At 46.3% G+C, this 25,071-nt stretch overlaps 1 protein-coding gene across 1 annotated transcript; it reads right to left on the bottom strand.

The window, feature by feature from the left end:
- Window positions 1-14,685: 14,685 nt before the first annotated feature.
- On the bottom strand, window positions 14,686-17,593 carry LOC100216977 (uncharacterized). The gene is made up of 7 exons (NM_001143357.1): window positions 17,218-17,593; window positions 17,024-17,134; window positions 16,197-16,332; window positions 15,952-16,106; window positions 15,729-15,836; window positions 15,466-15,555; window positions 14,686-15,148 (listed from the first exon to the last, which is right to left on the bottom strand). The coding sequence occupies exons 1-7, from the start codon at window positions 17,266-17,268 to the stop codon at window positions 15,041-15,043; spliced, it is 759 nt and encodes a 252-aa protein (NP_001136829.1). The 5' UTR covers window positions 17,269-17,593; the 3' UTR covers window positions 14,686-15,040.
- Window positions 17,594-25,071: the final 7,478 nt, after the last annotated feature.

Genomic DNA, 25,071 nt, shown 5'->3' with positions numbered 1-25,071 from the left:
GCGGAGGCTGGCTGACACGTAGGCCCCACAATGCAGCGGTTGGTCAGCAAGCTGCTCCCACGCGCGGGGCGCTGGCTGGGCCTGGCTGATTACCGGCGTGAGGTGAGGAGAAAAAGGAATTGTTTTTTCTTTGTTTTACTTAATATATAAATATTATATAGATATTATATATATATGTACATGCCTATATACATTAGATCATGCCTATTTTTACCCTAAATTCAATAGTTTTTCTCCCTTTTTTTAACGCAAGCACAATCAAAACTATTTTAGCAAACAAAAATTGTGATATGACATGAGATGTAAAAAAAATCAAACTCCTGTAGGGTTCACTTTACTAGGCTTATGTCTATATATAACAAAATAATGCTCCATTATTTTAGAATAAAAGAAAAGAAATGGAAAGGGAAAGGAAAAGATAGGGTAACACCTGAATTTTAAATATACAGCAAATAAAATTTTTTATACCTAAAAATTCAGGGTGTTACACCGGTGTGGACCAAGGCTTCCCGCATGAATCGGGAAGTCGCGACGCGATGCTCCGGGGGTACCCTTGCCTTCGGGAGGCAGAGCTCTCGGCCCGTCGGACCGTGGCATCCTCCAGGAGATTCTTGAGTTCTCCCTGGATACGTCGCCCCTCGGTGGTGGATGGCTCCGGCATCGCTCGGAGTAGTATTGCTGCTGCAGTCAGGTTCTGGCCGACCCCACTGGAAGCCGGGGGCAGCCTTGCCCTGGCATCGTCAGCGATGCGGTGCTAGACGTCCTGGGCCAGATGACGCGCTTCTCTGGCTAGTGCTCGGCCTGCCCACTCCTGCCCGATGTTCTGCCGGAGTTACACAAGTTGTCCTGCTTCCTCGTCGAGCTTGGCCTGCATCTCGCGGATTTGCTCGAGTTGTGTGTCCTGACCCCCCGCATGGACTGGGACCACAGCTAGCTCCCGAAGGATGTCAACGCGAGGCGCAGGCCTAGGGGGATCGTCGTCCTCCGGCATACCAAGGTGGTTGCCTTCGTCGAGACCCCCTAGATCGACGTGGAAACATTCGTGACTTGGGCCACAGTCCTCGTCGTCAAGGCTGTGGCCACCATCGGAGTAATCGGACAGGCAGTAGTCACATGCGGTCATGAAGTCTCGCATGGCACTGGGGTTACCGAGCCCGGAGAAATCCCAACCAGAGTTGGGCTCATCATCTTCCTCGGAACCCGAGGGCCCGTAGGTCGAGACGGCCGTCAGTCGGTCCCAGGTTGACCACATATGGTACCCCGGAAGGTTAGGATTGCCTTTATGAAAGCGTCCGCCGAAGCGGGGTCGCTTGGTGAGAGCACCTATAGGAGGGGGTGAATAGGTGATCCTGTAAAAACTTGAAACTTAATGCCACAAAACTTGATTAGGAGTTAGCACAATAAAGCCAAGTGGCTAGAGAGAAGTTCTTGCAAAACACAATAACCACAAGGAGATCAACACAGAGAGGCACAGTGGTTTATCCCGTGGTTCAGCCAAGTCCAACACTTGCCTACTCCACGTTGTGGCGTCCCAACGGACGAGGGTTGCACTCAACCCCTCTCAAGTGATCCAATGATCAACTTGAATACCACGGTGTTCCTTTTTCCTTTACTATATCCCCTTTGCGAGGAATCTCCACAACTTGGAGTCTCTCGCCCTTACAATGAGGATCAAAGTGAAAGAACTAGAGTAAGGGAAGGAAGCAACACACACAAATTCACAGCAAATACGCACACACACAGCCAAGACTTGAGCTCTAATGAATATCACAAAGTTCTCACTAGAACGGAGCTCAAATCACTAAGAAGGTCAAACGAGTGCGCAAAGACGAAGTGTGAATGATCAAGAATGCTCAAAGTGTACTTGGTGTCCTCCATGCGCATAGGGGTCCCTTTTATAGCCCCAAGGCAGCTAGGAGCCGTTGAGAGCATTCCAGGAAGGCAATTCTTGCCTTCTGTCGACTGGCGCACCGGACAGTCCGGTGCGAATTTCTTTCCTGTTTTGGCACAGCCGACCGTTGGCGTTTTGGAGCCGTTGGCGCACCGGACACTGTCCGGTGCACACTGGACAGTCCGGTGCCCCCTTCAGACCGTTAGCCCGGCCACGCGTCACGCGCGGATTGCGCGGCCGACCGTTGGCTCACCGGTCAGTCCGGTGAATTTTAGTCGTACGCCGCCGACGAATTCCCGAGAGCGGCCTTTTCACCAAAGCCAGCCTGCACCACCGGACATTGTCCGGTGCACCACCGGACAGTCCGGTGCTCCCAGACTGAACTGTCTTTGGCTGAACAAAGCCATCACTTTTCCAAATTGATTTCTCCTGTTTCCAGTACTTAGACACAATACATTAGTCCTTAAAACAAAGTACTAAGACTTAGAAACATACCTTTATGTTGGTTTTCACTTTGTCCATCATTTGGCATAGATTAACACATGACCACTTATGTTGGCACTCAATCACCAAAATACTTAGAAATGGCCCAAGGGCACATTTCCCTTTCAATCTCCCCCTTTTTGGTGATTTATGCCAACACAACAAAAAGCAACTAAAAGAAGTGCAACATCAATGCAAATAAGAACACAAATTTGTTTTGATTCAAATTTGGCATATATGGATCATTCTTTGCCACCACTTGGTTTGTTTTTGCAAATCAAACTCAATTTCCTATCTCTAAGTCAAATTCACTTGTTGAGCCATAGAGAAAGGTATTCCAAGAGAAATTGATCATTCATTCAAAAACTCCCCCTATTCCCCATAATCAAACATTCTCCCCACAAGAGACCAACTTTTGACAAAAAGAGACATTTAGAATTTTGACAAAACAAAAGTCCTAACTCTATTATTTTCAAAATTCTCTATTATTTTCAAAATTCTCAAGTGGTAGTTGATCTATTTGTTGCTTTGGCCCTTAATTTCTCCCCCTTTGGCATCAAGCACCAAAACGGGAGCATTTTTGGCCCTTAAACCCCATTGCCTCACCAAAATTGTCAATTAAGAGCAAAAATGCAATAAGTGACATGGGGGTGAACTTGGAGTAAGTTACCCTCTCATCGGAGTGCAGTGGAAGTCTTTCATGGTCCAAGTCCAACATTCCCTTTCATTCCACCTTTGAGACTAAATCAAGCAAACTCAAGCACACAGTTAGTCTCAAAGGGTCAAGGTGTAGCACATCTCCCCCTAAATATGTGCATCACTTGCAAATGGACTTGTGAGGTCCGGGGAGTGTTTGTACAACTTGAGCACAATAAATAAACAACAAAATGCATAAGGAACATGATCAAGGCATAAAACACATGTATGCTATAAATCAATCCAGGTTCCGCGAATCTAAGACATTTAGCTCACTACGCAGCCTGCAAAAGGTTAAGACATTTAGCTCACTACGCAGCCTGCAAAAGGTCTTCTCATCTAGAGGCTTGGTAAAGATATCGGCTAGCTGGTTCTCGGTGCTAACATAAAACACTTCGATATCTCCCTTTTGCTGGTGGTCTCTCAAAAAGTGATGCCGGATGTCAATGTGCTTTGTACGACTGTGTTCAGCAGGATTGTCCGCCATGCGGATAGCACTCTCATTATCACATAGGAGTGGGACTTTGCTCAGATTGTAGCCAAAGTCCCGGAGGGTTTGCCTCATCCAAAGTAGTTGCGCGCAACACTGTCCTGCGGCAACATACTCGGCCTCAGCGGTGGATAGGGCAACAGAAGTTTGTTTCTTAGAGCTCCACGACACCAGGGACCTTCCTAAGAATTGGCACGTCCCCGATGTACTCTTCCTATCGACCTTACATCCAGCATAGTCGGAGTCTGAATATCCAATCAAGTCAAAGGTAGACCCCTTTGGATACAAGACCCCGAAGCAAGGCGTAGCGACTAAATATCTAAGAATTCGCTTCACGGCCACTAAGTGACACTCCCTCGGATTGAAATCTGGCACACATGCATACACTAAGCATAATATCCGGTCTACTAGCACATAAATAAAGTAATGAACCTATCATGGACCGGTATGTTTTTTGATCAACGGACTTACCTCCTTTGTTGAGGTCGACGTGTCCGTCAGTTCCCATTGGAGTCTTTGCGGGCTTGGCGTTCTTCATCCCAAACCGCTTGAGCAAGTCTTGCGTATACTTTGTTTGGGAGATGAAGGTGCCGTCCTTGAGTTGCTTCACTTGGAACCCAAGGAAGTAGTTCAACTCGCCCATCATCGACTTCTCAAATTTCTGCGTCATCACCCTGCTAAATTCTTCACAAGACTTTTGGTTAGTAGAACCAAATATTATGTCATCGACATAAATTTGGCACACAAATAAGTCACCATCACAAGTCTTAGTGAATAAAGTTGGATCGGCTTTCCCAACCTTGAAAGCATTAGCAATTAAAAAGTCTCTAAGGCATTCATACCATGCTCTTTGGGCTTGCTTAAGTCCATAGAGCGCCTTAGAGAGCTTACATACGTGGTCGGGGTACCGTTCATCCTCAAAGCCAGGGGGTTGCTCCACGTACACCTCCTCCTTGATTGGCCCATTGAGGAAAGCGCTCTTCACATCCATTTGGAACAACCTGAAAGAATGGTGAGCGGCATAGGCTAACAAAATGCGAATGGACTCTAGCCTAGCCACAGGAGCAAAAGTCTCCTCAAAGTCCAAACCTGCGACTTGGGCATACCCTTTTGCCACAAGTCGTGCCTTGTTCCTCGTCACCACCCCGTGCTCATCCTGTTTATTGCGAAACACCCACTTGGTTCCCACAACATTTTGCTTGGGACGCGGCACCAGTGTCCAAACTTCATTACGCTTGAAGTTGTTGAGCTCTTCCTGCATGGCCAACACCCAGTCCGGATCTAGCAAGGCCTCTTCTACCCTGAATGGCTCAATAGAAGAGACAAAAGAGTAATGCTCACAAAAATTAACTAATCTAGAGCGAGTGGTTACTCCCTTGCTAATGTCACCCAAAATCTGGTCGACGGGATGGTTCCTTTGAATCATCGCTCGAACTTGAGTTGGAGGGGCCTGTGGTGCTTCTTCCTCTTCAACTTGGACATCTTGTGCTCCCCCTTGATCACACGCCTCCTCTTGAGGTATCTGTTCATCATCTTGAGTTGGGGGGTGCACCGTCGTTAAGGAAGAAGGCTGATCTTGTTCCTTGTGTTCCTGCGGTCGCACGTCTCCAATCGCCATGGTACGAATTGCGTCCGTTGGAATATCTTCCTCATCTACATCATCAAGATCAACAACTTGCTCTCTTGGAGAGCCATTAGTCTCATCAAATAAAACGTCACTAGAGACTTCAACCAAACCCGATGATTTGTTGAAGACCCTATACGCCTTTGTATTTGAGTCATAACCTAACAAAAACCCTTCTACAGCTTTGGGAGCAAACTTAGAATTTTTACCTTTCTTCACTAGAATATAACATTTGCTCCCAAATACACGAAAGTATGACACATTGGGTTTGTTACCGGTTAGGAGTTCGTACGATGTCTTCTTGAGGAGGCGATGAAGGTAGACCCGGTTTATGGCGTGGCAAGCCGTGTTCACAGCTTCCGACCAAAACCGCTCGGGCGTCTTGAATTCTCCAAGCATCGTCCTTGCCATGTCTATGAGTGTCCTGTTCTTCCTCTCTACCACACTATTTTGTTGTGGTGTGTAGGGAGCGGAGAACTCGTGCTTGATTCCTTCCTCCTCAAGGTACTCCTCCACTTGAAGGTTCTTGAATTCGGACCCGTTGTCGCTCCTTATCTTCTTCACCTTGAGCTCAAACTCATTTTGAGCTCTCCTTAGGAAGCGCTTGAGGGTCCCTTGGGTTTCAGATTTATCCTGCAAAAAGAATACCCAAGTGAAGCGGGAAAAGTCATCAACGATAACAAGACCATACTTACTTCCTCCTATGCTTAGATAGGCGACGGGTCCGAAGAGGTCCATATGAAGCAACTCCAAAGGTCTTGATGTGGTCATCACATTTTTGGTATGATGAGAGCTTCCCACCTGTTTACCTGCTTGACAAGCTGCACAAGGTCTATCTTTTTCGAAGGTTACATTTGTTACACCTATTACATGTTCTCCCTTTAGAAGTTTATGAAGGTTCTTCATCCCCACATGTGCTAAACGGCGATGCCACAACCATCCCATGCTAGTCTTAGCAATTAAGCATGCATCTAGACCGACCTCCTCCTTTGCAAAATCAACTAAATAGAGTTTGCCATCTAGTACACCCTTAAAAGCTAATGAACTGTCACTCCTTCTAAAGACAGACACATCTACATTTGTGAATAAGCAATTATATCCTATATTACATAATTGACTAACCGACAAAAGATTATAGCCTAGCGACTCTACGAAAAAAACATTGGAGATAGAGTGCTCATTTGAGATGGCAATCTTCCCTAAGCCTTTAACCTTGCCTTGATTCCCGTCACCAAGTATGATTGAATCTTGGGAATCTTTATTCTTGACGTAGGAGGTGAACATATTCTTCTCCCCCGTCATGTGGTTTGTGCATCCGCTGTCGATAATCCAGCTTGATCCCCCGGATGCATAAACCTGCAAGGCAAATTAGGCTTGGGTCTTAGGTACCCAACTCTTGTTGGGTCCTACAAGGTTAGTGACAATAGTCTTAGGAACCCAAATGCAAGTTTTGTCTCCTTTGCATTTTGCCCCTAATTTCCTAGCAATCACTTTCTTATCCTTTCTACAAATAGCAAAGGAAGCATTGCAAGCATGGTAAATTGTAGAATGTTCATTACTTACTTTCCTAGGTACATGAACAACATTTCTTCTAGGCATATGATGAACAACATTTTCCTTAGCAAAATTTCTATCATGCATAATAGAAGAACTTGAAGCAATCATGGCATGAGAATCAAAAGCATCATAACTTCTATGAACATTCCTAGAATATCTCCTGTCATGGTACATGAAGGCATGGTTCTTTTGAGCACTATTAGTCATAGGAGCCTTCCCTTTCTCCTTGGCGGGAATGGGAGCCTTATGACTTGTTAAGTTCTTGGCTTCTCTCTTAAAGCCAAGTCCATCCTTAATTGAAGGATGTCTACCAATGGTGTAGGACCCCTTGCAAATTTTAGTTTATCAAATTCATTTTTGGTAGTCTTAAGTTGGGCATTAAGACTAGCCACTTCATCCTTTAATTTAGAAATGGAGACTAGGTGTTCACTACAAGCATCAACATTAAAATCTTTACACCTATTGCAAACCACAACATGTTCTACACAAGAGGTTGATTTATTAGCTATTTCTAGTTTAGCATTCAAGTCAACATTGATACTCTTTAAGCTAGAAATAGATTCATGGCATGTAGACAATTCACATGAAAGCATTTCATTTCTTTTAACTTCTAAAGCAAGAGAATCTTGTGCACTTACAAATTTATCATGCTCTTCATATAAGAGATCTTCTTGCTTTTCTAAAGGTCTATTTTTCTCATTCAAAGCATCAATTAATTCATTGATCTTATCAATTTTAATCCTATCTAATCCTTTGAATAAACTAGCATAGTCTACTTCATCATCGCTAGATTCGTCATCACTTGAAGAGGCATATGTAGTAGCATTTCGAGTACTTACCTTCTTCTCCTTTGCCATGAGGCAGGTTTGATGCTCGTTGGGGAAGAGAGATGATTTGTTGAAGGTGGTGGCGGCGAGTCCTTCGTCGTCGGAGTTGGACGAAGAGCAATCTGAATCCCACTCCTTTCCAAGGTGTGCCTCGCCTTTAGCCTTCTTGTAAACCTTCTTGTTCTCTCTTTTCCCATTCTTTCCTTATTCCTGGTCACTATCATTATCGGGACAGTTAGCAATAAAGTGACCAATCTTACCACACTTGAAGCAGGAGCGCTTTCCCTTCGTCTTGCTCTTTTTGGGATGCTCCTTGCGACCCTTTAGCACCGTCTTGAAGCGCTTGATGATGAGTGCCATTTCTTCCTCGTTGAGCCCCGTCGCCTTAACTTGTACCACCTTGCTAGATAGCGTCTCCTTGCTATTTGTTGCCTTGAGAGCAATGGCTTGAGGCTCATGAATTGGACCATTCAATGCCTCATCGACGTATCTTGCCTCCTTGATCATCATCCGCCCGCTTACGAACTTTCCAAGTATTTCTTCGGGCGACATCTTGGTGTACCTAGGATTTTCACGAATATTGTTTACAAGATGTGGATCAAGGACAATGAAAGACCTTAGCATTAGGCGGACGACGTCATGGTCCGTCCATCGCGTGCTTCCATAGCTCCTTATTTTGTTGACGAGGGTCTTGAGCCTGTTGTATGTTTGGGTTGGCTCCTCCCCCCTGATCATTGCGAACCTTCCTAGTTCGCCTTCCACCAACTCCATCTTGGTGAGCATGGTGACGTCGTTCCCCTCGTGTGAGATCTTGAGGGTGTCCCAAATCTGATTGGCGTTGTCCAAGCCGCTCACCTTATGGTACTCATCCCTGCACAATGAGGCTAACAACACAGTAGTAGCATGTGCATTTTTATGAATTTGTTCATTGATGAACATGGGACTATCCGTACTATCAAAGTGCATTCCATTTTCTACTATCTCCCATATACTTGGATGGAGAGAGAACAAGTGGCTACGCATTTTGTGACTCCAAAATCTGTAGTCCTCTCCATCAAAGTGAGGGGGTTTACCGAGGGGAATGGAAAGAAAATGAGCATTGGAATTTTGCGGAATACGAGAGTAATCAAAAGAAAAATTCGAGTTAACCGTCTTCTTTTTCTCGTAGTCGTTGTCGTCGTTGTCCTTTTGGGAAGAAGAGGACTCGTCGCTGTCGTCGTAGTAGACGATCTTCTTGATGCGCCTCTTCTTCTTCCCGTCCTTCTTCTTATGACTTGAGCCCGAGTCAGTGGGCTTGTCGTCTTTCGGCTCATTGATGAAGGACTCCTTCTCCTTGTCATTGATCACTATCCCCTTTCCCTTAGGATCCATCCCTTCGGGCGATTAGTCCCTTTCTTGAAGAGAACGGCTCCGATACCAATTGAGAGCACCTAGAGGGGGAGTGAATAGGTGATCTAGTAAAAACTTGAAACTTAATGCCACAAAACTTGATTAGGAGTTAGCACAATAAAGCCAAGTGGCTAGAGAGGAGTTCTTGCAAAACACAATAACCACAAGGAGATCAACACAGAGAGGCACAATGGTTTATCCCGTGGTTCGGCCAAGTCCAACACTTGCCTACTCCACGTTGTGGAGTCCCAACGGACGAGGGTTGCACTCAACCCCTCTCAAGTGATCCAATGATCAACTTGAATACCACGATGTTCCTTTTTCCTTTACTATATCCCGTTTGCGAGGAATCTCCACAACTTGGAGTCTCTCACCCTTACAATGAGGATCAAAATGAAAGAACTAGAGTAAGGGAAGGAAGCAACACACACAAATTCACAGCAAATATGCACACACATAGCCAAGACTTGAGCTCTAATGAATATCACAAAGTTCTCACTAGAACGGAGCTCAAATCACTAAGAAGGTCAAACGAGTGCGCAAAGACGAAGTGTGAATGATCAAGAATGCTCAAAGTGTACTTGGTGTCCTCCTCCATGCGCCTAGGGGTCCCTTTTATAGCCCCAAGGCAGCTAGGAGCCGTTGAGAGCATTCCAGGAAGGCAATTCTTGCCTTCTGTCGACTGGCGCACCGGACAGTCCGGTGCACCACCGGACAGTCCGGTGCACCACCGGACACTGTCCGGTGCGAATTTCTTTCCTGTTTTGGCGCAGCCGACCGTTGATGTTTTGGAGCCGTTGGCGCACTGGACACTGTCCGGTGCACACCGGACAGTCCGGTGCCCCCTTCAGACCGTTGGCCCGGCCACGCGTCACGCGCGGATTGCGCGGCCGACCGTTGGCTCACCGGACAGTCCGGTGAATTTTAGTCGTACGCCACCGACGAATTCCCGAGAGCGGCCTTTTCACCAGAGCCAGCCTGCACCACCGGACATTGTCCGGTGCACCACCGGACAGTCCGGTGCTCCCAGACTGAACTGTCTTTGGCTGAACAAAGCCATCACTTTTCCAAATTGATTTCTCCTGTTTCCAGTACTTAGACAGAATACATTAGTCCTTAAAACAAAGTACTAAGACTTAGAAACATACCTTTATGTTGGTTTTCACTTTGTCCATCATTTGGCATAGATTAACACATGACCACTTGTGTTGGCACTCAATCACCAAAATACTTAGAAATGGTCCAAGGGCACATTTCCCTTTCACTTGGTGGGTCGAAGCTGAATCTAAAAGGCACAGGATGGAAAACGGACGGTACCTATTGATCGACGGATGGTGACGAAGTCGCGTCGGGGATGGACTGCACCGTTATCTCAGGTACGAGGCTAACGCCCAGCAAGTCCTTCGCGAGCGTGCTGGCGTCATCCGTCCGCTTGGGGTTGGCGTGTTGCGGGGAAACGACGCTTGTCTTCGTCTCAGACGCGAGGTCAACGCCCGACGTGTCCCCCGCTGGGGCGCCGGCGTCGTCGACTCGCTCGACAGCCAACGAGGTGCCGCCTCCTGCTTGGCCATGGTTGCCCCGCCTCCTCCTCCTACGGCGGGGAAGGTGACGGGACAGACCCGGATGCTGCTCTAACGCCATGGGGGGAAGACATTGTCGATTCCGCCACCGCCGGGCAGGCTGACGGCCACCGTTGTCGCTGTCGCGCGGCGGAGGAAGGAGTACCATGTCGTAGCTGCCGTCGAGGGATATGAACTCGAGACTCCCGAAACAGAGCAGTGTCCCGGGCTGGAGAGGTTGCTGGAGACTACCCATCTGGAGCTTGACGAGAAGCTGTTCGTCAACACGCAGCAGGCCCCTACCTGGCGCGCCAACTGTCGGCGTTTCGACCCCGAGGGGTCCCTGGACCGACGAGTAAATTGTCGATGCGTGCCCCAGCCCGGATGGGTCGGCGCGAGACGGAACACAAAGAGGGGGAAAACGCGGCTTCGTGTTGTCCTGCGCCTAGGGTGGATGCGCTTGCAATAGGGGGTTACAAGCGTTCGCGAGGGAGAGAGGGAGAGAGCCTGTCCGTCGGCCTGTCCTCCCGCGCGGCCACCTCCTCGTACGAGGGCCCTGGACCTTCCTTTTATAGATGTAAGGAGAGGGTCCAGGTGTACAATGGGGGCCCTATGTACATGCTAACGTGGCTGTCGGAGAGGTGCTAGTGCCCTGTGTATGTGATGTCGTGGCCGTCGGAGGAGCGCTTGAGCCCTGTAGAAGCACAGCTGTCAGGGTTGTCGGGACCTTGCTGACGTCTCCTTGCTTCCGTAGGGGGCTGAGAACCGCTGTCGTCATGGGAGCACGCGGGGTGCCATCATTACTTGTTTACCGGGGCGAGCCAGATGGGACGCCGGTCTTGTTCCTCGTAGCCTAAGCTAGCTAGGGGTAGGGTAATGATGTACCCCCCTGTGGCGTGGTCGGTCCGAGCCCAAGGTCGGGCGAGGCGGTGACTCCTCCGAGGTCGAGGTTGAGGCCGAGCCCTGGGGTCGGGCGAGGCGGAGACCGTCTTCCGAGGTCGAGGTTGAGGCCGAGCCCTGGGGTTGGGCGAGGCGAAGACCGTCTTCCGAGGTCGAGGTTGAGGCCGAGCCTTGGGGTCGGGCGAGGTGGAGACCACCTTCCGAGGCCGAGGCGGGGGCCGAGCCTTGGGGTCGGGCGAGGCGGAGACCACCTTCCGAGGCCGAGGCGGGGGCCGAGCCCCGGGGTCGGGCGAGGCGGAGCTTCCTATGGCGCCTGAGGCTGGACTCGGCTGCTGTCAGCCTCACCCTGGCGGGTGGCACAACAGTCGGAGTAGGGCAGGCGGCGCTGTTTTCCTGTCAGGTCAGTCAGTGGAGGGGCGAAGTGACTGCGGTCACTTCGGCCCTGCCGACTGAGGAGCGCGCGTCAGGATAAGGTGTCAGGCGATCCTTGCATTGAATGTTCCTGCGATACGGTCGGTTGGCGAGGCGATCTGGCCAAGGTTGCTTCACTGCGAAGCCTGCCCGAGCTGGGCCTTGGGCGAGTCGAAGGTGCGCCCGTTGCTTGAGGAGGCCCTCGGGCGAGGCGTGAATCCGCGTGGGTCTACTGTTCCTGCCCGAGGCTGGGCTCGGGCGAGGCGAGATCGTGTCCCTTGAGTGGACGGAGCCTTGACCTGAATTGCGCCCATCAGGCTTCTGCAGCTTGTGCTGATGGTGATTACCAACCGAGTTTAGGAGTCTTGGGGGTACCCCTATTTATGGTCCCCGACACTGGTATTTGTAACTTGCAGGATGCAAACAACTCTTAATGTTCACGTAATACTCATGAAACACCAGGACGATGATACAACTTCCATGGTCGGCGTGTCCCTAGGCTGGGCTTATGATGCGGACGAGGCGCCCCTGTCCAGCATTACATCGCCCAGCGCGTTCTCACCTAGTGTGATCTCGCCCAACGTGGCGGTCGGCGCGGCCTTGGCCAGCGCGTGCAGGACCGAGCTCGATGGGAGCCCGACGGACAGTGCAGCAGGGGTGAGCCTGAGGGCCTGGACGGGGTACAGGGTAGCCGTGGCCAAGACGGTGGCCGGTCATTCATGGCGGCGTGGAGACAGAACGCGCACACAAGATAATTTGGTCTCCTTAGGTACAAAATACAGGGAAAGAAGTAATAAAAGGAAGATTATATAGTAAATGGTAGTATAATCAATTAGAACATATTTGTAGTCCCTTTTTTGCGAAGTAAATCTTTTGGATGGCAATATTGCGAAACACTATGTTTAGAGTCCCAAATATACAATTGGCTCGTAGACGGAAGGTGCTAGAAGAAAAGAATAGATGGAAACGTTATTTTTATGTAACCAGTGGTATTGGTGGGTAATTATTTACCAACTTCACATCCAGGTTTATATTTTGACGTTTTGGAGTTGCAAATGAGGTGCTCCAAAACTCCACCTCCATTTATATTACAACTCCATGGAGTTGTCAGTTCCTTGGAGTTTTGGAGTTCTAGTGTTTGGCTAGAAAGTTAGTTGGAGATACTAGAGTTTAGCTCCAGAGCCATCCCATACAGGCCCATAGTATCAGTGTCGGCACGACATGGGTCTAATACTGGCTTGGGGCACGCACCCCGACATGATGGACTGGCATGAGTACGACATGATTAAGTGACCGGACGGTTAGACACCGGTGGTATATAGATGTGATTGTGATATGTGCATGTGATTGTAAATCGTTATTTTTTTATGATTTTAAACATAATGAATTCACTTTATAAGGTATAAATATTCAAGTTTTAAAATTATATATGTAATCTTAAAGATATATTTTTGAAGTTTTTAAAACGAAATAGTGTATAGACTGGCACGAGCACTATTAGGTGTTAGTGTCGTATAGTGTTGGCACGACACAGTTAGGTACTATAGTGTAGTGTCTACCTGTCTGGCTAATGGTTAGGTACTAGTGGCAGCACGACATAATTAATAATAGTGTCTAATAATATCTTGCCTAATAATATGGTGCCTAATAGTGATGTGCCGGACGGCCATTTATAAGTCCAGCGGAGGGGAAGGCGACGAGTGCAATATAGCGGCTTCTCGATTTGAGGAGCACGTCGACGAGGTGCTCAGCGTGGCCAGTGGCGACCGACGGTGAGTGCCGCCGCCGGGACGAAACCGCGGGCGATCGACGGCCCATGGGTCGACAGCACTAGAACAGGCTACACAAGCTAGTATTGGCCTATGGACATGGACCTTGACCTAACGCACTTGCTATTTTGGGTGCCATTTTCATCTCACGGCAAGAATTTTAATACTATTGTTGGAACTTGCTCTCAGCAGCAAGGAGGCCAACAAGGATGAACAGTGGTGACAACAGGGATACGTGCTCAGGGGCAAATAGCTCTGTTAATGTCTAGCCTCTCACGGGCACTGTGTGGGGGTATTTATAGGTATCTGAGTGCCCAACGCCTCGTGTTAAGGACGCATGTGCCCTCGGACACCTAGTTTATCCCCAGAATATTCCCATAAAGCAGGGTTACAAGCTGTACTTACAAGAATGCCTTTACAAACTAGGCCCGTAACACAACGGCGGTCACGCGGGGCCCGTTACAATGGGCCAGATCACATGTGGGCCTCAGAGCAGGACGAGGCCGTGCCGCGGGGAGACGTCACCGCAGGCCTTCGTCTGGTGCTGAATGAAGTGAAGGGTGTCCCTGCCCGTTTTGTCTTCGTCAAACCAGCGACTGCAGCGAAATGCGACGAGCGAAGGGTGGCGTCTCTGCCTTCGCCCCAACAACTATGTTACTAGTATTGGGCATCCAGAGGGGACTGGCTGAAAATCAAACGAAGGAGACATGTACCTGATGATTCATCGCTCGTGATTGTCTTAGCTAGAGCAGGAAAACGAGGGACCTCACACCTCAGACGACCTTCGATCGAAGGAATCAGGAACCTCAGCCCAAGCTAGATGAAAACTTTTTTGTTGTTTCAAATATTATCAATCTATCTCTTCATTCTAACAAGGTTGCGCTTGCGCATGAGTTAGCTCGATGTGCTAGGACCTGGGACCCGGGACACTGTCATGCCTGGGTGTTGTTCCCAAACTTTGTAAATGTTGCAGTAGCTCGCGATTCAGCTGAACTAGCTGTTCTCAAAATGAGGCCGTAGAGCCGTGATTCAGTTCAAAAAAAAAACTAGGCGTCCTCCAAAAACTAGAAGCGAAGCCACAAACATTCTGCCAGCCAGAAGGCCAGAATTATATTAACTCTAAATATTGTACAAAAAAAAAGAAACCTGAATTCTAAGGCCTTGTTCGTTTGTCTAGGAATGGACCAGGAATCATTCCAGCTGATCAAAACTTATACAAATTAGAGAAACAAACCAGCTAGAAATTGTTCCATCCATGCATCCGTTCCGGAAGAAACGAACTGCCCCTAAATAAGAATCATGCCACCTTTCATATTCAAAGTGTGATGTTCCAACTGAATTCTTAACATACCAATCATTACACACATCCGTGCCACTGGTTTCCACCTCATCCTCATGGAATGGGGACGTGAACACACTGTGGAATCGACATTTTACTTACAGGTTATGACTTGACTTCAACAGCTGCTGTGTCGGAGCTGACAGTGACGCATGGGAACCAATATCTTCGCTTGCCATCCCTGTGGCCATCGTCGATCATAGCAAGCCCCTCCTGCTCAAGCAGCAATAGTTGTTACACCTCTGTAAGGTTGAACTCACATCATTTCAATAATGTCATGTACTCCAAGGAACTTTATGCTTGCTTCAAATGTGAACCCACCCAAGCCCGTGTTCACAGGCATGCATGGATGCAATTGTGTATCTACATGGATGAGGATGACTCAACAAATTGCAAAGATTGGCTATGGGTGGACTCAGCGTCACATGACGCACATGTATTAACAATAACTGATATCTTTTTTTTTCTTTGGCACAGAAAAGATACATACAGGATACTATTGTCATAAGGAAACTTAGGAGGCAGATTACCTTGAGCAAAGTTTCAAGAGCATCAATCGCACGCCCAGTAGACCATGAGAATTCCTTTTCAACTTGTTCCACCGTGACATAGCCATCAGCCTACATGTCAATGATGTTATCAGCAGAGGGGAACCGAAAAGTAATTTAAGGCTTCCAACCTACTCTTGATTACTAATATACAGCTGCTATAAATAAGGCCTTTGTGGTTGCCAACATGAGAAATGGCATCACCTCTATGATGTACTATGACATCGAACATTACAAGCACAAACCTGAGCTAGCCCAAGTATCCCACTGTGGTCTTTATTTAATTCGGTAGGAACTGAACGCACAAGCTTTCTCCTCCCAACAGAAATTACTTCAAAACCACTACCAAGGACCTGCGAATCCACAAAGGAAGGAGCAGATGAGATACAGACTCATAGAAACAATATACATGCGATTCCAAAGTTCCAAGATAAATATAAATGGATCATTAAAGCTTCATAGTCTTACTTTTAGCTTGCTTATAGCACGCAAACAGTCATCTTCAGATAATGATTCAAGAGTAGCTTTCCTCTTCTGACCGAGCAGTTTGCGGAGATCTAGTAAGTCAATCAAGCCACCATTATGTGATCTGGTAGCAATGCATATGTCAACTATCTGAACCCCTGCCACGATACGCATCAACGGTAAGCATACCAGATTTTACTTCCATGACCAGAAGAACACTCAAGAAAACTTGAAGTGAGTATGCCAACCAAGTTCATAGTAGAAGTCACCAATCCCTAGAAGTTCTGCCCAGACTCCTTTATTAGATGCCAATGGATCTACTCCGACTTTTGCGCACATCTCATGGAACTGCTGTCTGAATACTGGGTTTTTACGGATGTCACTCTGCAATAGCACAATATGAACATGTAACATTACCAAACAGAATCAGAGCGCACTGCCATTTAATCTTTGCGCTTTTCGGTGACTTAATAAGGCCATATCAAAGGAAACTACTTATTTCTTCAGGGTTCTTCTTTCCATTGACCTTTTCTGTGAGAATGTGGATTGTTGACTGAATTGATATTATATATAAGTTACTCCATGACTTATTAGCAAACTAACACTTAAAATCTATGGGTTGTCATATTTGATTGCTTCATCTTTCAGTTATGTATTGTTTCTGTTAACACTTGGCATTGGATCTAAAAGGGTAATGTTTAATATAATAGCAGTAGCTGAGCATCTACATATTTTCTAAGGACAACCATTTAATTTATAGTTAAGGAAGCAGATAATACATGCAAGCATAAATAATGTTTTTTGAATGAATATTGGCAGGAGAGCTGCTCATTCATTTAGCAGATGAGTCTAAAACAGAGAGTTTACAAAAGCTCATGGATTCTCCCAATCCCAGGCAGGCCATGAGGTTTAGCATTGATCTTACACTTAATTACATAAAAGATGGGTAATCCCAATCTATATCATCATCCAAGAAGCCAGCGGATAACTTGCTATTTTAAGCATATAACAATTAAGTGTCATTAGGCTTTCTTTCTTCTTTGGACATTCAACTAGATATAGGAGAGTGGATCACCTTATGCTTGCGAGCGAATTCCTCGAGCTGTGACCGGAACGTCGCAAGCTGCTCCTTCATGACATCGGTCCTCACCTTGGCCACATTCTCCCCGACCAGCCGGAATTGGTCCTGAAAGTTCCCAGCAATACTCTCATATCATCCTCCAAGAGCACAGATCTCTTATTCAGAAGAAGCATAAGAACTGCACGTACACGAGTAGCCGCCGCATTCTGCAAGCCAGCGATCCCAGGCCTCCTCCTCATGCTTCCCGGCAGTGGCCACAGAAGCGCGGACGACGAGCTCGAGGCACCGAGATGGCGCGAGCTGGGGCGGAGATGGAGGGCGAGCTCGGGGCCGTCAGGGAGGGCGAGGGAGGCCCAAGAGCAGCCAGAAACGGCCTGATGGGGCGTGGGGGAGAGAAGATCGGCTGGGGCGGTGCTCCTTCGGCCGGGAAGAGGAGGCGGCGGCGCTGGAGAGGGTGGGAGGCCGGGCGGGCGCGAGCGGAACACGCCACACGCGTGGGGAAAGCGAGGACCTAAAAATCGCCCGGCGGGCGGCGGCAACGGAAGTGCACTCGGGTCTTCGGGATGGATGTCTGGGGGCTCTCGGCGTATTGGGAATTTGCTATTTTATTAGACTTATCTATTTTACCACCAGATCCATAAATTATAGATATAAATGGTCTCACAAGTCATAGACAGAGTGTCACATAATAACAGAGAGCCCACGTTAAAGCGCTATGAGACGACTTATTTACGTGTCGGTAGGTTAATAGACACAATTCTATACTCACCAGATAGAAGCGTACTGCGTACAGAATTGTGCTGGTTGTTAACAAACTAAGTTAGGATGTCGGGTCAACTATTAAAAAATCCAAATGAATTGATCCAAGTCGAGATGAGCCAGCCACGAACCAAGCGAGACGACAAGTTTAACATCAAGTTAAGGTGAGCAATTATTTTAATGGTTCCCTTCAATGCTTTACTTTCTATTTTTATATGAGTTACACATACAGATGACATCGAGTGATTAGTTTGCACGAGAATAGTGTTGTCGATTGCCCAAAAACATTTTAGAAGCCAAGTATGCCCATTTTTATTCTCCTTTATAAAATGTAATTGCACACGGGCATGGTTTATCAACTTCATGTCAAGGCAACTAATAGACAGCAGGCATAAGTTGTATCAAAAGCTTAGTGGCTGGTAACATTTGCACATTTCAGTTCAACTGTGTTCTCTGCAATAGTTTTCCTTGAACCATAGTATGTGGTAGGGTGGTAAATCGGTGCATCAGATAAATATTGCATGATAGTTTATGATCATGAGATTCCAAATAAACACCAGTAACCTGCTGAAACATTTCTATTGGAATGTCATGCAGCCAGTCAATAATGTGGCCAGTTATGATGATGACCACAGGAAAGCTTTGAGAGGACCACTCTATGCCAGGATCTGTGAATACCAATATTCTGACAGGCAAAGGTGACAGCAATAGAGGAAAATGCATTAATCAACTATTTTAAGAAATGTTTGGGTACATTTTTTAATAAAATTATTAGACAAACAACCTGCTCAGTCTGACATTTGGAAATAGTTGTTTTTTGTTTCATCCTTGTCAATTGTGCTTCATTAGAAAAACATGCATTAACATGTCTACATTCATTGATACTGAAAATATATAGTAGTCATCTAAATTCTAAACTTAATGGTTTTGTGAGTACTTTGTTATAGACTAGATCACCTTGTAGCGACAGATATTTTTGAACTGATTTATGGTTCTTCTATTGGGGGTTAAAAGATTTGCACACAGATGATAATTACTTGTTGGAATGATCTAAAGTTATGTATGCCCATTCCTTTGTTATCATCACTAGTCACTAGAAACTGACATTTTTGGTAAAGCAACAACCTTTTGTTAAGAGGGGTCTTCCTACAGTAATAAATGTTGGACGACTGACCGACTCGGTAAGAGGGGTCTTCCTCATCCTAGTACTTGCCCCTTATGTGACTAGGAAGGGGAGTCTATTCATCACTTGCTTGTTTCCTGTGTCCTCGCGAGACAATTTTGGTATCTTCTTCTCCAACGTGTCGGCTTGTCCGCCCTTTCCCCGGGGATGGAAGATATCAGTTTTGAAGCTTGGTTGAGTAGATCGGCTGAGGTTGTTCCTAAGGACCTCAGAGATGGCTTTAATTCCTTGGTGGTCCTGGGGGCTTGGACTATCTGTAGACACCGCAATGATTGCGTTTTCAATGGTGCTCAACCTTCTATAGCTGGATTGCTTACCTCAGTCGGTGATGAGTTCAATATGTGGTGTTTTGCGGGGGCCAAAGGCTTGACCCGTCTTTCAGACCTAGCTTTTGTTCAACCCCGGCTACTAGGAGGCGGTTTTACCTCTTGTTGTTTTTGTGTGTGTACGTGTGTGAGTGGTGTGTTAGGTCATTGTATATAATTTTTTTCCTTTTCTTCTTCTAATATAATGATACACAACTCTCCTGCGTGTTCGAGAAAAAAATAACTTTTTATAAAAATTATTAAGAGAAGTTATCCTTCTTTTTTCCTATTTGTCTAGAGCTTTTGATCATCCTTGTTTCATATATGCCTTTAGTTCGTGTTCTAATAATAGTTTGCCTTCTAACAACTCTACCCAGTAACATCATCTCATGGCATGCATGTGTACTCTGTGGAACGTGCTTCTCCTCCGTACTCTGGTATTGAAAGTCGCCTAGAGGGGGGTGAATAGGGCGAAACTGAAAATCTCAAAAATAATCACAACTACAAGCCGGGTTAGCGTTAGAAGTATAATAGAGTCCGCGAGAGAGGGTGCAAAACAAATCGCAAACGAATAATGAAGTGAGACACGCGGATTTGTTTTACCGAGGTTCGGTTCTCTCAAACATACTCCCCGTTGAGGAGGCCACAAAGGCCGGGTCTCTTTCAACCCTTACCCTCTCTCAAATGGTCCCTTGGACCGAGTGAGCTTTCTTTTCTCAATCACTTGGAACACAAAGTTCCTACAAGGACCACCACAAGATTGGTGTCTCTTGCCTCAATTACAAGTGAGTTTTGATCGCAAGAAAGAATCAAGAAAGAAGGCACGATTGCAAAAACCAAGCGACAAGAGCGACAAATAACACACGGATCACTTTCTCTCTCAAGTCACTAATCACTAATGATCTCTTTTCTCAATTGTGAAACTTGGAGAGATGGAGGCTTTGAATGTGTCTTGAAATGGATTGCTAGCTCTTGTATTGAATGTTGAAGGTTGGAATGCTTGGGTCAAGTGAATGGAGGTGGTTGGGGTTGTATTTATAGCCACCAACCACTTCCTAGCCGTTGCTCCATTCTGCTGAGCGCGGACGGTCCGCCCGCCTGGTCCGGACGGTCCGCCCCTGTAGATCAACGGCTGAAAACGCAACGGTCAGCAGTAACGGCTATATCAACGGCTATATTGCATTTAATGCGTCGTCAGATGTCAGACAGACCCAGTCGCGGACGGTCCGGTCGTGCACCCCGGACGGTCCGCAACTCCGCTATAATTCATTCTTCCGAACCCGTCACCTTCGGGTTTTTCGGATCCTTGCCTACCGGACGGTCCGCGCATGAGGTCGGACGGTCCGAGCGAGGTCCCAGACGGTCCGCGCTTATCCTCCGGAAGGTCCATAGTGCAGACTCGGATTTTTGCATTGGTTCTGTCCGAGGGTCATCCTTGTGTCGCGGACGGTCCGCTACAAGGGCCCGGACGGTCCGCGCTTTGCCTGTTTTTCCAAAAAGCTTCTCCTGTCCGGAATAATCTACGGTATTCCGGACAGTCGATTTAGTATAGTTGTAGATGAACCTTTGACACCTGTAGAACATATAATCTAGAGCAAACTAGTTAGTCCAATTATTTGTGTTGGACAATTCAACCACCAAAATCAATTAGGAAGTAGGTGTAAGCCTAATTCCCTTACAATCTCCCCCTTTTTGGTGATTGATGCCAACACAAACCAAAGCAAATATAAAAGTGCATATTTGAACTAGTTTGAATAATGTAAGTGCAAAGGTTGCTTGGAATTGAGCCAATAAGAATTCTTGCATGGATTGTTTCTTTATTTTTAACATTTTGGACCACGCATGCACCACACGTTTTGTTTTTGCAAATTCTTTTGTAAATCTTTTTCAAAGTCTTTTTGCAATTAGTCAAAGATAGATGAATAAGATTTCGAGAAGCATTTTCAGGATTTGAAATTCTCCCCCTGTTTCAAATGTTTTTCCTTTGACTTAAACAAAACTCCCCCTAAATGAAATCCTCCTCTTAGTGTTCAAGAGGGTTTTGAGATATCAAGTTTTGAAAAAACTACTTGCTCCCCCTTTAGAACATAAAGAGATACCAATTTGAAATTTACCAATTGAAAATCATTAATTTAAAAAATCAGGGTGGTGATTGTGGTCCTTTTGCTTTGGGCGTACTTTCTCCCCCTTTGGCATGAATCGCCAAAAAACGGATACTTGGAATGAAGTATAAGCCCGTTCTAGCTGCTTTCTCCCCTTTGGCAAGGAAAACATATAAGTGAAGATTATACAAAAGATGGAGAGTGATGCGGAGCGACGACGAAGGATGAGTAGTAGAGTGGAGTGGAAGCCTTTGTCTTCGCCGAAGACTCCAATTCCCTTTCAATATACCTATGACTTGGTTTGAAATATACTTGAAAACACATTAGTCATAGCATATAAAAGAGACATGATCAAAGGTATATTTATAAGCTATGTGTGCAAATTAGCAAAAGAAATTCCTAGAATCAAGAATATTGAGCTCATGCCTAAGTTTGGTAAAAGTTTGTTCATCAAGTGGCTTGGTAAAGATATCGGCTAATTGATCTTTAGTGTTAATGTATGAAATCTTGATATCCCCCTTTTGTTGGTGATCTCTAAGAAAATGATACCGAATGGCTATGTGTTTAGTGCGGCTATACTCAACGGGATTATCCGCCATGCGGATTGCACTCTCATTATCACATAGAAGGGGAACTTTGGTTAATTTGTAACCATAGTCCCGCAGGGTTTGCCTCATCCAAAGCAATTGCGCGCAACAATGGCCTGCGGCAATATACTCGGCTTCGGCGGTAGAAAGAGCGACCGAATTTTGCTTCTTTGAAGCTCAAGACACCAAGGATCTTCCCAAGAACTGGCAAGTCCCCGATGTGCTCTTCCTATTAATCTTACACCCCGCCCAATCGGCATCCGAATAACCAATCAAATCAAATGTGGATCCCCGAGGGTACCAAAGCCCAAACTTAGGTGTATAAGACAAATATCTCAAGATTCGTTTTACGGCCGTAAGGTGTGATTCCTTAGGGTCGGCTTGGAATCTTGCACACATGCAAACGGAAAGCATAATGTCCGGTCGAGATGCACATAAATAAAGTAATGAACCAATCATCGACCGGTATACCTTTTGATCCACGGACTTACCTCCCGTGTCGAGGTCGAGATGCCCATTTGTTTCCATGGGTGTCTTGATGGGCTTGGCATCCTTCATCCCAAACTTGGTTAGAATGTCTTGAGTGTACTTCGTTTGGCTAATGAAGGTGTCCTCTTGGAGTTGCTTGACTTGGAATCCTAGAAAATACTTCAACTCCCCCATCATAGACATCTCGAATTTTTGTGTCATGATCCTACTAAATTCTTCACATGTAGATTCGTTAGTAGACCCAAATATAATATCATCAACATAAATTTGGCATACAAACAAATCATTGTCAAGAGTTTTAGTGAATAAAGTAGGATCGGCCTTGCCGACTTTGAAGCCATTAGCAATAAGGAAATCTCTAAGGCATTCATACCATGCTCTTGGGGCTTGCTTTAGCCCATAAAGCGCCTTAGAGAGCCTATAGACATGGTTAGGGTACTCACTATCTTCAAAGCCGGGAGGTTGCTCAACATAGACCTCCTCCTTGATCGGTCCATTGAGGAAGGCACTCTTCACGTCCATTTGGTAGAGCTTGAAGCCATGGTAAGTAGCATAGGCCAATAATATACGAATTGACTCAAGCCTAGCTACGGGTGCATAGGTTTCACCAAAATCCAAACCTTCGACTTGTGAATACCCCTTGGCCACGAGTCGAGCTTTGTTCCTTGTCACCACACCATGCTCGTCTTGCTTGTTGCGGAAGACCCACTTGGTTCCTACAACATTTTGATTAGGACGTGGAACTAAATGCCATACCTCGTTCCTCGTGAAGTTGTTGAGCTCCTCTTGCATCGCCATCACCCAATCCGAATCTTGGAGTGCTTCCTCTACCCTGTGTGGCTCAATAGAGGAAACAAAAGAGTAATGCTCACAAAAATGTGCAACCCGAGATCGAGTGGTTACCCCCTTATGAATGTCGCCGAGGATGGTGTCGACGGGGTGATCTCGTTGGATTGCTTGGTGGACTCTTGGGTGTGGCGGCCTTGGTTATTCATCCTCCTTGTCTTGATCATTTGCATCTCCCCCTTGATCGTTGTCGTCATCTTGAGGAGGCTCATCTCTTTGATCTTCTCCTTCATCAACTTGAGCCTCGTCCTCATTTTGAGTTGGCGGAGATGCTTGCGTGGAGGAGGATGGTTGATCTTGTGCATGTGGAGGCTCTTCGGATTCCTTGGGACACACATCCCCAATGGACATGTTCCTTAGCGCGATGCACGGAGCCTGTTCTTCACCTATCTCATCAAGATCAACATGCTCTACTTGAGAGCCGTTAGTCTCATCAAACACAACGTCACAAAAAACTTCAACAAGTCCTGAGGACTTGTTAAAGACTCTATATGCCCTTGTGTTTGAGTCATATCCTAGTAAAAAGCCTTCTACAGTGTTAGGAGCAAATTTAGATTTTCTACCTCTCTTAACAAGAATAAAACATTTGCTACCAAAAACTCTAAAATAAGAAATATTTGGCTTTTTACCGGTTAGGAGTTCATAGGATGTCTTCTTGAGGATTCGGTGTAGATATAACCGGTTGATGGCGTAGCAGGCAGTGTTGACCGCCTCGACCCAAAACCGATCCGGTGTCTTGTACTCATCAAGCATGGTCCTCGCCATGTCCAAAAGAGTTCGATTCTTCCTCTCCACTACACCATTTTGTTGTGGGGTGTAGGGAGAAGAGAACTCATGCTTGATGCCCTCCTCCTCAAGGAAGCCTTCAATTTGAGAGTTCTTGAACTCCGTCCCGTTATCGCTTCTAATTTTCTTGATCCTTAAGCCGAACTCATTTTGAGCTCGTCTCAAGAATCCCTTTAAGGTCTCTTGGGTATGAGATTTTTCTTCCGCCGATGCTTATGTAAGCGATCGGGCCGAATAAATCCATGTGTAGGAGCTCCAGTGGCCTGTCACTTGTCATAATGTTCTTGTGCGGATGATGAGTGCCAACTTGCTTTCCTGCTTGGCATGCGCTACAAATCCTGTCTTTCTCAAAATGAACATTTGTTAGTCCCAAAATGTGCTCTCCCTTTAGAAGCTTATGAAGATTCTTCATCCCAACGTGGGCTAGTCGGCGATGCCAGAGCCAACCCATGTTAGTCTTAGCAATTAAGCATGTGTCAAGTTCAGCTCTATCAAAATCTACCAAGTATAGCTGACCCTCTAACACACCCTTAAATGCTATTGAATCATCACTTCTTCTAAAGACAGTGACACCTACATCAGTAAAGAGACAGTTGTAGCCCATTTGACATAATTGAGATACAGAAAGCAAATTGTAATCTAAAGAATCTACAAGAAAAACATTGGAAATAGTATGGTCAGGTGATATAGCAATTTTACCCAATCCTTTGACCAAACCTTGATTTCCATCCCCGAATGTGATAGCTCGTTGGGGATCTTGGTTTTTCTCATATGAGGAGAACATCTTCTTCTCCCCTGTCATGTGGTTTGTGCACCCACTGTCGAGTATCCAACTTGAGCCACCGGATGCATAAACCTACAAAACAATTTTAGTTCTTGACTTTAGGTACCCAAACGGTTTTGGGTCCTTTGGCATTAGAGACAAGAACTTTGGGTACCCAAACACAAGTCTTGGAGCCCTTGTGTTTGCCCCCAACAAACTTGG

Source organism: Zea mays, chromosome 2 (genome assembly GCF_902167145.1).
Source record: "Zea mays cultivar B73 chromosome 2, Zm-B73-REFERENCE-NAM-5.0, whole genome shotgun sequence".
Classification (NCBI taxonomy): Eukaryota; Viridiplantae; Streptophyta; class Magnoliopsida; order Poales; family Poaceae; genus Zea; species Zea mays.
Note: the sequence above shows the minus strand (reverse complement) of the source record. Positions and strands in the feature narration are given on the sequence as shown.

What these genes read in the sequence shown, in the direction of transcription:
- LOC100216977 (NM_001143357.1), bottom strand. Translation starts at nt 17,268, where the DNA reads ATGAGGAGGAGGCCTGGGATCGCTGGCTTGCAGAATGCGGCGGCTACT. An exon ending in TGACTTCTACTATGAACTTG is followed by an intron (nt 16,107 to 16,196) that starts GTTGGCATACTC and finishes GTATCGTGGCAG; the next exon opens with GGGTTCAGATAGTTGACATA. An exon ending in GGATACTTGGGCTAGCTCAG is followed by an intron (nt 15,556 to 15,728) that starts GTTTGTGCTTGT and finishes ATTGACATGTAG; the next exon opens with GCTGATGGCTATGTCACGGT.